Source organism: Gambusia affinis, linkage group LG03 (assembly GCF_019740435.1).
Source record: "Gambusia affinis linkage group LG03, SWU_Gaff_1.0, whole genome shotgun sequence".
NCBI classification, from domain to species: Eukaryota; Metazoa; Chordata; class Actinopteri; order Cyprinodontiformes; family Poeciliidae; genus Gambusia; species Gambusia affinis.
In genome coordinates, this window is record NC_057870.1 from 13,465,706 (window position 1) to 13,483,215 (window position 17,510).

The 17,510-nt window shown below is 37.7% G+C and overlaps 1 protein-coding gene across 1 annotated transcript; it reads left to right on the forward strand.

Moving 5' to 3' along the window:
• Nucleotides 1-5,268: 5,268 nt before the first annotated feature.
• On the forward strand, nt 5,269-17,074 carry adrb3a (adrenoceptor beta 3a). The gene is made up of 3 exons (XM_044111956.1): nt 5,269-7,068; nt 12,391-12,591; nt 16,184-17,074. The coding sequence occupies exons 1-2, from the start codon at nt 5,798-5,800 to the stop codon at nt 12,572-12,574; spliced, it is 1,455 nt and encodes a 484-aa protein (XP_043967891.1). The 5' UTR covers nt 5,269-5,797; the 3' UTR covers nt 12,575-12,591; nt 16,184-17,074.
• Nucleotides 17,075-17,510: the final 436 nt, after the last annotated feature.

The following is a 17,510-nucleotide window of genomic DNA, read 5'->3' on the forward strand; positions in this document are numbered from 1 at the left end:
AAGTGAATGAATGCCTCATGCAAAGGTGTGAAATCCCCAATGTTTCTTTTGACTTTTTCTTTGAGGAAGAGGACATATTGTGCAGCTTGGATTTCCCCTCTTCCTTTAATGTATATCTTTTCTTTTTGAGCATCTGTGAAGTTGACCCTGACGTGACAACAAAAAGAGTTATCTTCTCCCACAGAAGGGTTAGTTCCCAAACAGCTTGAAGTGTCTTGTTTATTTACAATACTTCCTCTGTTACTTATCTACGTCACTATTAGCATGCGATGCCTACCTAGCAGCTAACTCGGCAGGGTTTTAAAGAAAAAAATGTCTGCCATGCACTACAGTACTCTGGACCAATGCTTGAAGCAAACAGAAACCTGGAGAGGTCCAAGGAAAAAGGATGTAATATATTGCATTTCAGGCAGAAGATTACATGAATTGTTTAATGTAGCTTGATGAAAAAAAAAAAAACCTTTTTGCTACTTTAAAACATATAATTGTTTTGTCTCAACTGTCAGTAAACAAGAAGTTTTAAATATATATATTTTTTTATTTCTCTATTTAAATTTATGATCAAGTAGCTAGAAAAATAAAAACTAATCAAAGATAATTGCGCATAATATGAAAGAATGGCTCAATAAATTTTATTTTAAAAGTTGAACAGTATCACTTCGGCAAAGCCAGCGCTCAATTTGTTTTTATCGGGAACATGTGTTTGGCATTGGAAAAAATATGTTTGTGTTCACGGAGAGTTGTCAAGATGAAATGCTTGGGATGGCCTCCAAGACCGATGCTGTGCTGGGACATCTCTCCTGAGAGTCCTGTGTATGAGAGGGCCGAGGCAGTGGATGCCCTTATACCCTCAGAATTCCCTGTGAAGATCCCCAGAAACCCTCAGCATGTGGTTCCACTTAGAAAATAATGAGGGCGAGTTACCCACGGCATGAAAGCTGTGGAAGTCTGAAGATCTCGGCCTTCTCTCACCTCAACCCACCACTCCATGTTGCACATCTGGTGGAGGAGATGCTCTTTGGGCTTCGACTCCCACAGGATGCAAACAGTTAGAGAGAAATGTTCTCAAGTCAAAAACATACGCAGCCCACATTTTTCTTTTTTCTTCTTTCCAGAATCTGTTATGAATAGTAGTGTAATGAACAGGGATGTACCATGCTTATTTATCCTAATGGAGAAGTTCCTTTTCAAAGGAATAGAAAAAAACTAGCAAACAAACAAATACATAATAATGCCAAAGTGTTTTGAAAAGTATTTCTGCCCCTTAAGTTGTTTCACATTATGTCACTTTGCAACCTTAAACTTTAATGTATTTAATAAAAAAAATTGTAATTAATCAACACAAAGCTGTGCATAAATGTAAAGTAGAAAGAAATGAAGATGTCTGTTTTTTTTTATTAAAGTTCAAATTAAACTGTGAATTCACCTTTCATAGTGAATCAGTGAACAAGCAGCCTCATGAAGAAACACCACTCACTCAATCTGAAATGAAGTTACTTAAATCTGTCCCTGTCTCTTTTTGCTAAATCATAGGAGCGCCACAGCAGATCCGAACAATTTGAGGAGGCAAATCACCTGCAGTCTGCACAGCTGAATATGTTGACACCAGCATTTGCCACTTGACATAGGAGAATGATTGCATGCACAGTCTCTTCCAGTCATGGGAGTGTTGGCAGAAATAACATGGATTGCTCCATGAAGTGAAATCTGGGTCTATCTGGGTCCAGATGGCCACAGAGAAGCAGAGCTCTTATTTGTATTGACAAAGAAATAACATATGTTTCTTTTTTTTTTTTATCACATCTTTTTGTATGTTTTCATGGAGAGGAAAAAAAAACACGCCCAGCATAAGGAACGGGCTTTAGGAAGATGTGTGAATGCTTGGATGACTTACAGCTGCCCGACATGAATTGATCAAACTCTGGACTCTTCAAAAATCAAGTTTTAGAGGTGATAAACACTTGCTTCTGAGATCAAAATCCCAAAACAAACTAAGAAATGACATAAGAAAAAAAATTCTCACATTAGATGCTTTAATGTACCTGAAGCATAAACTGTAGCTGTACATAGAACATGATGGGAAATCCTTTGAATGGTTTATTTAGAAGCATATAATAAAAAAACCCCTCAGCCATTCAAAGTGAAAGTAACATGGTGACCCTGGCCAATGACAGCATTATGCAGAATATAATACTGATGTCACCGCTGCAGGCCTGTATGTGCAGTGGTGAGAAAGCTGTCATGCCTGAATTCACTATCAACTACTCCGCTTGTGCCAGCTGCCGTGCTTGACTGGACAAGGACCAGGTCCAGATTCACCAACAGCATCTTCTCACGCAAAGACAAATGAGCAGCTGCCAAGCTGTCAGTTCCCAAGCAGTGACCTTCATCTGAAGAAATGCTCTCTGGTGGGGCTCCTTGGTCATCAAACTTGGAAATGCACAGTGTTTTTCTTCTGCCCACTTATCCCCTTTTGTGCACGCATTTAAATCTCCTCTCTTCCTCTCTGATGAGTGACAAAGTGACCCAGACAAAGGACAGAAAAACAAGGCCTTCAAACGTCCACAGAGATGAAGGGAGGGGACGATATAGACATAAAAAAAAATAGGCATACCTTCATAATTATTAATGCATCCAGGCTCCTTTTCAGGTTTGGATTTCAAAAATGATTAATTAAAATTAGTCACTCAGAAAAACTTTAAAAGAATTTCAAGGTCAGGCATAGACAAATGTGCTTGGTTGCTTTTCGCCAAGAGTTAGATAAGAAAACTGACACCCTTCGAATGTCACTATGTTAAACAGGAAGCTGATGCCTGCAACTGGTTAGCTCAGCTTGGTGAGAGTGGAAACAAAGGAAATTGTTACTTTCTATAAAGTTAGCCATTTTTCATCACATATCTTGTTTGTTCAATCTATACATAAACAAAAGAAACATAAAAATGATTGGAGTATATTTTTTTCTTACATATCTTAGTGACAACATATTCTGCACAATTGTTTTCAGTCAAGTTTCAGAAGATTTTAGCCATGGTTCACATGCCTTCTTCTGCATTTTCTGGTTTAGTAAAGTTGAGCAGCACAATCTGTCATAGGTTCTGTCGTCCTGTTGCTCAGAGGCTGCTTTGGCACATGGCTTTGGCTCAGTGACTGATTGTGTGAGATGTTGTTAAGTTCCTCCTAAGAGTAAAGTTTTCTCTTTGCCTTTTCACTTTTATTCTCAAGATGGTGGGATTTAACATAGCATTTGATGCAACCTTTTGAATAGTCTTGCCTAAAAACGTCCACAGTATCTGATTTCAAATCGAAACTGTACTGCACAAAACAAGGTCACTGCTAATGCCGCAACAATAGTTTCTATCTCCATGAATAAAGTTTCATTTAATAAATTGAACTCACAAATTAATCCTGAATTATAATGTGGACAGTTGTTTCTCAGATATTTAGTCGTCTGTGAACTGTCCACTTTTTCCCTTAGAAGAATGTGTTACATGTTTGGTGAGAGGCGAGTAGAAAGATGTTTCGTTGTCCATCTTCCATCCACCCCAAACTTTATGAACCACTGGCGAAAGTCTGTGTTAAAGCTGCTTGAAGAAAACAAATAGGCATTCAAACCAAAGAAGGAACTGCTTAGTGACAAAACAGCTCAGCAGAAGAGCACAGCGTTGGTTATCTTAAGAGAATCGCATGTAAGGTATTTGCCTGATTATTCTTCCTCAGCACACGGGATTGTGCAACAGCGAGATAGCAATCTATTATTTTCTTTACAGCTGTGAGTCAAACTGAGGGCACTTATTTCCCTTTCTTTGCGGTTTGGCAACAAATGCCTTGTGGTCTGAAGTGCTGACCATAAACTGCATCTGCAGAATTCATTTGGAGGTATAGAGATAAACAATCAAAATAACAATTAAGCAATTCAACTTTTAGATTGATAAGTACATAATGTTTTCTTATGTAGTTGCCCTTAAGTAATTCAGCAGTTTTGTAAAGTAAGCAGCTTAAAACTGTAATTTCCTGTGAGTGTAAATCTTGTCCTCTTGGAGTCTAAGAACATGTATTTTTGTTTTTAGCGTGATTGCTGACTTTAATGTGAGAGAATGATTGTGTCTCTGCAACATAGTGGCAGACTGACCAGGGTGTGCCCCTCTTTAACATGATGGCAGCTGAGATACCGTGGCTATTTATAGAATTACGATTATATAATTCTACTTAGCAAACCTGCATTATTTTACACAGGGTAAATAAAACAGGGGAGTAATGGAAAAGCCACAACACATGATTGATGACCCACACAAGTTGTAATTACAAAAACATTCTCTTAAATATTTATCCATCAGCTCATTTTCTGTGACTGCTTACTTGTGTGTAAAGTTAGGGGAGTTCATCAGAACATATAGGAAGGGAAGCTGCTGGAAACAAATCATAGGAAATAAGAATGAATCATATTTGTGAAGGTCCATAATTCTTTTCCTTACATCTTCACTGACTTCGATTAGTTTGCACATTACATCACAAACTAAATCAGTGTGTTTGATGTCCTTTATTAAATTACATTCCCAGGTGTGCTTCCATTTTACTCAAATTTTATACATTAAATTATCAAAAGGGTATAACGCCATGACAGAGCCTTGTAGGTATTCCATTGGTAATTGTTAAAAAGATAGTTTTAGAGAATGTAAATGTTTCCCTCTGACAACAGTAGGAAAAAAAATCTCTTCCACGGTATTCTGGTGTTGAGCAAAAACAAATAATTTTCATAAAACTTAATTATTTAAAATAAAGTTTTTGCTGATTTAATGTCAGACAAAAATGCTTTATATGTTTAGGTATATATATATATATATATATATATATATATATATATATATATATATATATATATATATATATATATATATATATATATATATATATATATATATATATATATATATATATATATATATATATGGTTTTAACTGTACATGAACCAAAGTTTCTCTGTGTGACTGTTCACATATGCACAGCTCTATCAGGCTGCTGATCCTGGTACCGCTTATACACACATACACGCACATCACCTACATGCAAACACACACGCACTCACGCGCCCACGCACGCACACACACACACACACACACACACACACCCACGCACACACACACACACACACACACACACACACACACACACAGTTAGGCTCCTCCTCTCTGTCTCCAGTCAGGGTGTGATTACCACCAATACAATCTTATGGAACCTACACAGAGAAAAAGAGAGAGAGAGAGAGAGAGAGAGAGAGAGAGAGAGAGAGAGAGAGATAGCAACAGAAGAGTTTGAAGTCACTCTGGTTGTTCTTGAAAAGGCGTCAGTGTTTGCTTGATCTCCACACAGCTCAACTGTTGCATTGTAGTCAGAACAAGATTCTTCAGAAATCTGCACTCTGTGGACAGATTTAAATGGTCAAAGCGAAACTTTTCGTACTCCAAAACTTTTTTTACTTGATACTTTAAAATTTTTCCTGGACTCATGAACTTGATGGGACTTTTTTAGTTCTGTGGACAGTTTGGATTCATCGCTTGGGAGAATATGTTGCTTATTTTGGAAAGATGGAGAACCACCACTCCCATTTGAGGGCTGCCAGAGCAGAACTCCCAAGGTGCGACATGTGAGCATTCTGTGCAAGGAAGAGAAATAATTTGCAGGGGAAAAACTGCAAACTCTCAGTGTTGAGCGAATTTATGTGTGTGGTTTTTTGAGTCAAATCTGTCTTTTTGATGATTTTTGAACATTTTCAACTTGTGGTGAGTTGAGCCAATGAAAGATGAATTGCTCAAACGACACATTAGAGATCAAAACATACCTTAATCCACCGGGAGACTGGTTCTCCGTCATGGCAGTCATCATCATCCTGGTCACCGTTGTTGGAAACCTGCTGGTCATCATTGCTGTGGCGCGCACTCCACAATTACAGACTTCAACAAACATCCTAATAATGTCCTTAGCAAGTGCGGACCTCATCATGGGGGTCCTCGTGGTCCCATTTGGGGCCAGTTATGTCCTGATAGGTAACTGGCGGCTTGGCAGGACATTCTGTAACCTCTGGACTTCAATCGACATTCTGTGTGTGACGGCAAGCATTGAAACGCTTTGTGTCATCGCTGTGGATCGGTATGTAGCCATTACAAGACCGCTGCGATACACTGTTCTACTCTGTAAATTTCGTGCAAGAGTGATAGTCTGTTTAGTCTGGGGTGTGTCTACTTTAATTTCGTTTGTACCAATTATGATGATAGATTGGTTGTGGAAAAAAAACGAGAGCAGTTGTTATGAAAATACTAACTGCTGTGACTTTGTGGTGAACAAAGAATATGCCATTTCATCCTCGTTAGTCTCTTTTTATATCCCACTAGTAATAATGATAGCTGTGTACGCACAAGTCTTTGTAATTGCTGCACGACAGGTCAAGCTCATAAAGAAAGCTCGGCCGCAATTGCAGAGCGAATGCCTTGCACATATTCAAAGTGGCTCCAACTTGAACAATCTCCTGCCTCCAGCATGTATGGGCTCCAACAGCTTCAACAACATGGCGAGGAGAAAGAGCGCCAAGAGGAGACCATCACGACTGCTGATTGGTGAGCTCAGAGCCATCAAGACTTTGGGCATCATCATGGGGACCTTCACGATATGCTGGCTGCCGTTCTTTGTTGCCAACATCATCCAAGCCTTTAATGAAACACAATTAAACAATCGGCTGTTCTTGTATTTAAACTGGCTGGGTTACATCAACTCTGGTCTCAATCCCATCATCTACTGCAGGAGTCCGGAGTTTCGAACTGCTTTCAAGAACCTAATCGGCTGTCCGTGGCTGTCTACGGTGTGGTTAAACTCTTTTTATAAGGAACTGCGGACTCGCTGCTCCTGTTTTCTGTGGAAAACTGAGTCGGGCAATGTGGGGTCTTTCCAAAAGTCTCCAGACAGTAGGACTGATGGCAGTGGCAGCCTGGGCAGCAGAAGTGAGGAAATGTCTATTGGTCTTTCTCAGTCCAATGGCAGCACACAGTTCACTGACTGTTTGGAACCAGAATCCCAAATGTAAGTTTCTCTTTTTTCCCATTCTTTTGTTCATTCCAACCGTACCTGTATAACCCATTAAGCTCCAACAGTTTATTCAATGTCTGAAGATGGTAACATTGTGTCTTCCACGCTTTCCATTAGGCAGGCACTGAGCTAGTTAGGAGAGACTGTAATCCGACAAATTTCTCTTGATCAGCTCGAATCCGTAATCAGCAGGCCAAACAATGAGAAAATGTGACTTTCTATAAAATAGATGCACTAAAACTTTGATATCGGGTCATTTTCAGTCTTGAAGCGCATCAACCAACAGCATGCATCCTGACGCACGTAAACTGACATGAAATTACTTGCTGTCAGTACGCAATTGAGTGCAACTTTAAAACCACGTTCAATTATTGTCACTGTGGATATAAATATGTAAAAAAAACACAACATAAAAAATTAAAAAACAGCTTATTTTAATAAACTTTTATGTACAAGTGAGGATAATTTTATAATTACTTCACTCTGTTTTGGATTGAAGTTAAATTCAAATGTTACATTTTAAGGTGAGACTATTAGGTGATCACTATCAGTTAGTGATCTGAAAATGTTGAACTTTGGAGAATTTAAAGTTTGAATAAACCTCTTTCTTCCCATTTTCTCACAAAAAAGTCAAGGTATAATTGATTTAGTTTAATCATCTCTAAACTTTTAACATGGATCTTGTGTTTCTAGGTTTGACAAAATACTTGTTTTTGCTCAGAAACTAATTTTGTGTTGAAATTCCCAAGTTTAAGAACATAAAACATCCTAACAGCAAGAATGATGCTTTTCTATATTTGAACACTCTTGAAATTTGCTTTACTATGGCTAAAGAGTGAAATATACTGAGCAGCAGAAGAAAATCTATTCTGAAGACCGAAGTTCATATTTTGATTCCTATATCTTCATGTCTGCATTACATATATTACACTTGTTATTACACATATATTACTAAACAATTAATAGGTGGGTTATTTTTAAATTAATTTACTGGTGCATATGATAAATCTAAAAGTGCATTTAGCATTGGCATTACAGCAGATGGTTTAAAAGATATATACATATACACATAAAGAATTTCTCCATTTAATCAGCTGCTGAAGGCTGATTGGTCTGATCACATGGTGCTCAGGGGTTGACATCTAAATGTTGTGGGTTTCAGCCTGTCGGTGGGCCTCAGCGTGCCCTGCCCAACACTCCCTGCAACAGATAAATCTTTATCACTAATGCACAAGACTTCCCCCTCATAACTGGGCAGCCTGTTTACAAGACTGACAGCCAATGAGATCATCCCTGTTGGGCTGAGGCAGCTGGGGCTGGGGAGCTCCGTATTTGATTCATAGCTGATTTAATATGTTAGCTGTCAGTAGACTGACTGTACACAGTGCAGCAGCAGTCATATGTCATAACGATATTTGTAAATAGAATGAAAATGAAATAATTTGAAAATAAAATAAAATTCTTTTCTAATTTGTGTTCATCTTTAGATCAGAAAAACTATGTTTTGTTATCAGAATTTATAATATTTTTGTAGATAAAAAATTCAGATTAAGTTGTCTCAACCTAATCAGTTCTGAACCTCTTAATTATTTATTTATTTTATTTTATCCAACCACTGCCCACTCCCTCATGACATAAGAGAGAGTTAAGTTAATATATCGGCAATATCTTAGACACATACATACACAAACAAACTTTACCGCACGTCGGTAATATCTGGGCAGGGAATGTGTCATAAAATGATTATTAAATATTTACTCTACACACCACGTGTAATTTGTGACGACACCTCAGCCATAAATTAAAGACATCCATGGACACATAACACAAAGGATATTTAGGGCTTTATAAAAGTCTTCCATAAAAGGAGCTCTGTGTGTTCTGCAGTAAATCAGCCCAAGGGAAGGCTCAGCCGACTAACCCTGCGCTCCGAGCAGGATTACAAACGTAAGCAGGAGCAGTCGATCAAATACGAGGCTGACGAGTGAAAGACCTAAAGATGGGTTTTAATAAAGGAAATCAGAATCTTTTCCAAATACACACTAGGCTCCAAAAAAAGAAAAAAAAAAGATTCTTTGGAGAGCTAATACTGTCATCCTGGGCATTTTCTCAAAGGAGCAGTCCATTTCAGCATTTTAACTCAGTCCACGTCAAAAATAATAGCACAACTGGGCAGCACAGTTCCTGTAAAACTGTGACAACTTCAGTAAGAATTAAAGCATGAGGCAGCGTAATGCAGGCAGATTAACGACAGAGATACAACTTCAGAGATGAGAAGCCACCGGGCTGGAAAGGCCGCGCTGCGTGGAGACATTATCAATAGTTACTTTTTTTTTCATAGAGTACATGCTGGCACATCAGCATTGCCCTCATCAACATTTAGAGCAAACCTTTGGCTTGTGTCACGCACACATGTTACATGGCAAACACAATTCTCTGAAGATTTGCTCCATGACTTCTAAAACTGAAGTACCATCCCTATGCTACAGTTTGTTGGGTTTTTTTTTTCTGCATAAAGACAATGCAGAAAGATAAAAAACATTGCAATAAATGTTTAGTTGGAGGATGTGGCATCATTCTGTATGGTCCTTTGCCACAAGTGTTGAGATTTAAAGTGTTATGTTGGAAAATACAAAAGACTTCCATTAAAGTCTCATTTTACAGAACCTTCCAAATTTCTCACCAACCCTGACTTCAAACTCTAACATGGTTGTTGTGCATTTAAAAACAGGTTATGTAATAAAATCTAGTTGAATCGTTCCCACTGTCTGACAAAATTCTCACTTTATCTCAGTCAACATCTGTGTAAGAATAAATACAAAGCTATGAGGCTGGAATGAGTGTGTTGAGGAGAGTCATGGTAATGCAAGCAGGGCCTGACTAGGGTTAAATTAGGTAGGACAGAAACTTTAGATCTATACAACAGACACAACAATAACATTTTCACATGTTTAATTGATGCCGACAAGTTATTTCAAAAGTTGTACAATATCTGGTCAAAATTTCTACTTTTTGCTGTGTTTATCAGTCAATGTACATAAAATGTACATTAGCAGGTAATGCTAACAGAACTTAGCTTGTCACTGAGCCTAGCGGTTAGCATACCAAAAGTCAACAAACCTGTTTACTTTTGTTGACTTGAGGTTGGAAAAGGTTTATGTTTACTTGATGCAATTCCCAGATTAAAGTTCCGATTACAGGAGCAGATAGATGAAAACAGGAGAAAATTAACAAATATTCCTCAGTGGAACATTTAATATTTATTTAAAAAAAGGAAGGAAAAGGCTGTAGAAATCATATGCAGGTGTTTCTTGAAATGACATGGGAAATCTGCCAACATTTCCCTTTTTATTATTTAAAAATGGAGCTACGTTCTGCCCCTCTTTGGGAATTTAAGGTAAAATATACTGAAAATGTAATTTTTTTAGGTCCCAACAAAGGTCCAATTGACAGCTGGTTGAGGAAGCCCAACCAGCTCCAAATGATATTCAGACATCAATAAACATATTTCTCATAGACCCATTGCAACTTGATGCCACAAGCACCTGTTCTCTCCCTCTGTCTTTCATTTCATTGCTGTCTTCCTGCGTAATGTCTGCTCGATATCAATAGTGCCCATTATGCAACATCCAGTGGACCTTATGGACAGCCTCTTCCTGCCTGTCCACCTACGCTGCTGTATGAAGCAGCTATGTGCTATTGACTAGGTGGAAAGTAAATAAAATACCTGCACAGAACATCTTTGTGATTACACAAACAGACATAGTCCCATTAGCTTTATGAGCCAAATAAATAATTTCAGCTATGTGGAACTTTGTTTTCCTTCAGTTTGAGTGTTGGGGCGATGTTAAAAACTTTATTATATGTCAAGGATTTCAATAACGCTGCAATAATCTCTGCTCTTCTGCTTTCCAGTTTTAAGAGGATCTGATTACAAAAACCAGTGATCTTAGTAAGACAGGTCCCGGTTTACAAGTGACTCCTCTGTCTAAAATTGTAACACCCAAAACAGTTATGTCAATAATTGTCACAGATAACGTTCTTGCTTTTAAGAGTGTCCTGTATAGTAGATCCAAAGTAGTTAATTTGTTTCTTACTCAGGATTAATTTTGTATCCTGAAACACAGATTTTACCACAATATTTAAAAAATAAAAACTTTCTTCTTTCTTTTTCCCTTCTTCACTGCACATGCAGGTTTATTCTAAAATAAGCATGCAATCAGTTTATCAATCTCTTTCCCCCTCTAATTCTTTAACCACGAATTCATGTTTTACATTTAGACTTAAAGCAACATCATCTTTTCTGTCTATTCAATAAAATGGTGGTCGGACTTTTAGAAGTTAAAGGAAGGTTATTCAGAGGCCGGCGAGAGGGCCAATAGAATTATAAATAGCTTCAGCTCCTCTACTCTAGACTTCAAATAAGTCTGATTGGTTAGTAGAATTAAAACCTTGCTAGGAGAATATTAATTTAGTTGCAGGGCTAAAATATAATCAAAGTGCAAAGCATATAGATTTTTCTTTTATTTTAATTTTTATGCATAGGAGCTAGAAACAAAGCCAAACATGTCAGAAGAACTAAGATGACATGAGAGAAAATACAGACTGATTACATCCAGAGGGTTCACGACTCAGATTCTGAAAATATCATGTAAGTTGACGGCTCATGAGAAGGAAGTTAGATATTTATAAATAAGATAAGTCTGCGCTGTAAATAGCCACAGCCCTGTGTTATTAGAACCAATCGTGCCATAGAGTTGGCTAAATTGGTGACCCATCGTTAAGAGGGCTTCTGCATGGAGCACATAAAATCAGGCATGCATTGATGCAACTTTCCATTTCGAATGTGTTATAGTAGGGGCCTTGCAGACTCCTGAGTTATGAACTCTATAATTTTTGGATTTTCTCCTCAGCATGCTAATTGCACTTTCTATCCAACTTCACACAGAACCTTGTCCACTGTTCATTTAGTTAGCTTAGAGTGAGATCAGACCCAAGAGAGCATGAAACAAGAAGCAGGATAAAGGAAAACATGGAGCTGTTGACCTGTGGGTAACACTGCCTTTGATGCCTTTATGATATCTGCAACAATCACACAACATCAGAAACCTTTTAAAGAAGCATCCAAGAGTTTGGCAACTCTCCAAGAATACAAAGAAAACCTTTGGGTATTTAGATTTGGTACAAACTGTAAGATGAAATGGCTTTGTTTACCGTCACAACGGTAGCTAAAGTGAATGCTATATACACACTTTCAGGAAGAATCATTTTGTTTCCGTTTACAGCTCACAGAGTTACTTTCATTTCTGTGTCCAGCTCCAATCCTGAAGACTTTGGTGGTGATTTATCCTACAAGGAAGAGAAATTCAGGAGAAGTGCTGACCTTGATGCACCTGCACGGACGCCAAACGGACGAACATCCTCCCAGTTTGAACCTGTCCAATCAGATGGTTCTGTTGGGGCTGATGTGGAAGCTGCCAATGGTGATGGGCCAAACTGAGCAGGAACTGTTAACTGGTATGTATTTCTGGTTTCTTTTACCTCAGTGATACTTTTTGAATTTGGTGCTACGGACAAACATAATGGACTTGTTCATCTCTCAGCCTCATGTTTTGTCTCATGTTGTCTTAAATTGATGCTACCGTGGTTAAAAACTTGTTTCATTGTCTTTTAGCAGGTCAGATACTCTATCCCCTTTAAGCTCACAGTAAACCCATAACCATAAAAACCCAATTATATATCGCTCTTTGTTTTCACATCATCCAAGTCAATCAACAGAGATCACACTGTTGGGATTACAGAAGCCAACTGCTTCCAACTTGTGGCGTTCACTTGAACAATATGCATAATGTCCTCTGCTAATATTTTGAGGGCTTGAGCTCTGTGATATGGTTCCCTTGCAGGCTGTTCAAATACAAGCTAATTTGTTGCTCACCATCCTCGACATTCTGTCTGTACCAAAAGCAGGACATAGATAATCTCCTTTAGGATAATAGAAAAATGTTTCCTTAGTTTTCTCTTAGTTTAGACAGACAGTGTAAGATCTTTGTAGCATTAGTGTCACACTAATCCTGCTATCCACCATTTCCTCTTGCACTTTGTAGTGATTATGGGTTTGTGGCTACCTCCTGAGGTGGGTCGGCGATATTGGGTGGTTTTGCGTTCAGATCTTTTGCTTCTCTATGTCATACAAGTCAATCCTAGTGTATTGAACGTGGAGATTGCAGAAGAAAAAGATTGTCTGAAAAGAGTTTCAGTTTTAGGTGGTTAAAGAGAAGCCTGCTCTTTCAATTCAATGATTCTCGTCCATTTTTTATCACACAGCAGGTCCTTCAGTAAAGTATAGATGCTCACAACATCCTTTGATGTCTCATGGCAATAAGCGGCTAAACATCTATGAGATACATGATAAAAATATTATTATTATATCAATAAGTCCAACAGTAATCAATGAGACACAGCAGAATCAGATGAGGCGCAAACTTCCACACACTGTTCAACCCATGTATTGAGGCTTTAGTCCTCGTGCCGGTGGTCGCAGGTTCAATTCCCAGCCTGCTGACATTTGCTGCACTAATTTCAAGTAAAGGCCACTAGAGCCAACAAAACCTTAAAAAAAAGAAAATCTGAGAAACAGCAGAATATGTGATGATTCGACTATGTATTATATTTTATTACTTATAGGTTTAATGACTATAACAATATTCTGATAGTTTCCATTTGACGTCTGTTTTTACATATTATGCATCTAACAGTATTGAATGTATGAAGGATTCTGAAGTGTAGTTTAGATTTTTCAAATCTTCTTTACTTCTTGGTTGTTTGTGGCTTCTGAGCACAAATGCAAAATATAACAGTCTATAAAGGCTATTTAAATTAGCAATTATTTATGGATTTTAAATATTTCTAAAAGAATAGTTTTCTGTCTACTTTTGCACAGTTTTGACACAGTGAATGCTTTGAATCAATGATAAAATGAAGCCCATACAAAAAAAACCCCAACAACACATAACTAAAATATGGTTGAAAATTGATCTGAATTACTTTTTGATCTGGTCTGAAGAAGAAGAAACAAAATTTGCTTTATAGGTTGGAGGCAGGACAAAACTTCAGACAGGTCCTGGACTTACAGGCTCAGGAGAACACACACAAAAGAACGAATCAAAAAACAAGTGATTGTGACAAGGCCACATTATAAAACTGTTTCTCATACTCCTTTTTCAGACACATTTGCTCTTCTGTGAAGCTTACAGTTTGAGTTAGTTTATGTCTTCCTGTAAGGGCACGCAGTGTGGAGCCGATAGCATCACACTGCGTGTCTTGTTGGGAGGCAGGAGGGAAGCAAACACAGAAGAAAGAAGATGAGGGAACATTCTGTAATTAGCCAGAAAAATAAATAACAGGAAAGAGGTGCAATGCTGCTTTTCAGAAGAAAAACAGAAGTAGAATCAGATATATTTTTTTCTGATAGAAACTGAAATACTGTACAGGACGTTTCTTGTACAGACCAACACGACAAACACAGCTGCACTGAAGATAGGAAAAAAAGTATTTTATTCTGGACTCCCCTGAGTATAACGCTACAGAGCTGTAGCAAATATATAGAAAGTAGTAAGTAAATAATACAATATGTTACAAACATACACAAAACAAATGTACTGTTGAGATACCAGTGGACGTTGTTTGCTATTGTGTTTGTTATTTATTGCTCAAAGTTTGGCCATAGTTCTTTATGATCTTATCTACGTATCTGAGTATTTTTGGAACATTTCTTAGTCATGAATGATAAAATCATGTTTTCTAAACTCTGTCCAAAGACAGTCACACATAAATATTTGCAGAAGAACAGAAAACATCTGCTTTGGCCCGAACACGCCCTGGAAGGCTTGAAAACAGAACTGGCTCTGCTATTTCTCTGCTAAAACAGGCCACTCCTAAGACTCAAAGGCATTTAAATTACTTGGACAAAAACAATTTAGAGTTGATCACAAAAATGAAAATAAATAAAATAAATAAATAAGAAGAATCTCCTTTTAATCCACCCGTGGATTTTTTTATTTTTTTTTATTTTTTTTACTTTTTGAAAGAATTATACTTTGGACAAAGTAGTATTCCATTTTTTTTCTTTTATGTGATTTTAGCAAATCTGTATTTGAGAGAAAAATGTGACATCTTCAGAAGTATACATCTGGTTAGTGGCATCTGAAATGAAGAGAATCTGGAAAAAGCGACTCATCACCAAACAGTAGGGTTAGAAAAGTCCAGGCTTTATCCTGCAGACTTAACAAACCAGTTTTGTATCCACGTATTTAAAGTAATTGAAATGAATGCTTATGACAAAACACTAAAACTCTGGCAGCATTTCAGTAAAGGTGTTTACTTCTGATGCATTTCTGACCAGTATAGTTTCTCTGCTACGCATTGGCATCAGCGCTCCCTTTTCTCTTGAAAGCTGTGGATGAAATATTTTACAGTGAGCCTAACTGTCAGTGTTTTCTTGTAAATTTTTATCCATGCTACAGTAATGCTGCTGAACAAAACATGGTTTTGAGAACAACATCTGTCTTGCCACTCAAACTCTGCAAGCGCATCTCGAGTCAGTTTTCTCACACTCACAGCAACAAGTCATTTGGCCCTAAAAAGATGTTTGAAGGGAAGAAGAGAAGTTAAAATTTGCAATTTCACTTGGCTCAGACGTTGAGAAAAGGTTTCTGGGCAACAAAGGGGCTGTTTTTGGTGGATGAAGGGACACCTACCCTCCTAATATCTGCCAAGCTCCTCAATGTTTACTACATTGTGAATATCTGGAAATGTACAAGCACACACTCCACACACTTCTCCATTCATTCAGTATATTAATGTCAGCATAAAGACACTCTTCTGTTCAACCAATGCCCTTTCCTGTTAAGTTCATTGTGTTGGAAAATTACAAATAAAACACTTGGAAATTTGGATTGTGTATTTAGATTTGTACTGTTGAGACCTCTGGGTTTTGTGGCATTAAAATACAAAGAATATTGGATTATATATTCCTTTATTGCTGTCTTCATTGAATTTTTTTTAGTGGTGGTAAACACTGAATATTAACATGTGCATTTCTTTATGGCAGCACATCACAATGAAAGGATGGCTGAACTGATAAATGTTGATCTACTGAAGCAAACTGTTACTGTGACTCCTGCGGCCTCCGGGACCAATCAGCCTTGAAGACAAGTTAAAGTACCACAACAGCTGAATGAAGCTTTCTCCAACAAGACGAACGGACTGACGAAAAGCAGCAGCTTTGGCTCGGAAAGGACCGCTGCGACTTTTTTATTTTTATTTTTTTTTCTTAAGGCAGGACATCGACTGCTGTTGCATGCTGCTCCACAGACATTTGTTGACACCAGATGTACTTTCTGCTGCCATCCACATGTTGACATATTGTTTACAAAGAATGTTCATGAATACGACGAATGCACATTCTAACTGCGTTGCTAATCTTTCAAACACAGCGTACAATATGAGCCCTGTGGTCACAGAAATGTCAGCTCCAACTAATTATTTACAGTGCATTAAGTGGTGAGTTATGTATTTATGATACACTGAATGTGTAGCAAAATGACCAGTTCTTTTGAGGCTGGCGTCACTGTAGAGACACTTTCATCACACAAACCTTTCCATACCAACAAGCTGTGCAGTGAAATATTCAACTCTGTCCCAACCTGTTTTTGTCCTGAGCTTTGGCTCTTTCTTCGCACAAATTTCCCTCGACTCCCTTTTTTGTTGTTGTTGTTGTTGTTTTTTACTTTGTTATAACGTGAAAGTGTTTGTTATAAAACCTTCAATATGATTCTGATTCGTACATGTTTTTGTGCAAGTAAGGTACAGTATTATAAACTACAGGTAAATATGTTTATCAACTCAATTTACTATATGCTCTGTTGCTTACAAGGTCTATGCCAATATAAGCTCAGTAATGCACTACAAATAAAGAGAAAAATGGATTTGCAAAAGGGAACTTTGCTTGCACATTCTCAATTACTACACAATTGTACACATAATAATTTGGGGTAATAATATAGTGAAAAAAGTGGAGTTTTTTTGAATGAGTTGGCAGGGATGCAGAGGAGTAAAGACACAACAGGTCAATGTGAAGGAAAACAGTTTTTAGAGAAACTGCGAGGGAAAAGTTCTGATATAAGGTACAATTCAAGTTCACAAAATAGAGAAAATGTATTTATTTGTGCAAACAATCACAAGGCCCGTCTTTGTTTAGAGCCATTACATTACAGACAGCTTGGTGGGGACACGGCTCAGTAAGAAATATGTGCTGTTTTCAAGAGCATGAGAGCATATCTACTGCAACAGTCCTGAATTGTTCATTGCGGTGTAGCTGCTTGTGCACATTCTGGTTTTGCCCTTTCCAATGTTTTAGTTTTGAGCGATGTTCTTTC

Coding starts and splice junctions, on each gene's coding strand:
- adrb3a (XM_044111956.1), top strand. CDS start 5,798: ATGAATTGCTCAAACGACACATTAGAGATCAAAACATACCTTAATCCA. Junction 7,069..12,390: donor TTGGAACCAGAATCCCAAAT/GTAAGTTTCTCT, acceptor TTCTGTGTCCAG/CTCCAATCCTGAAGACTTTG.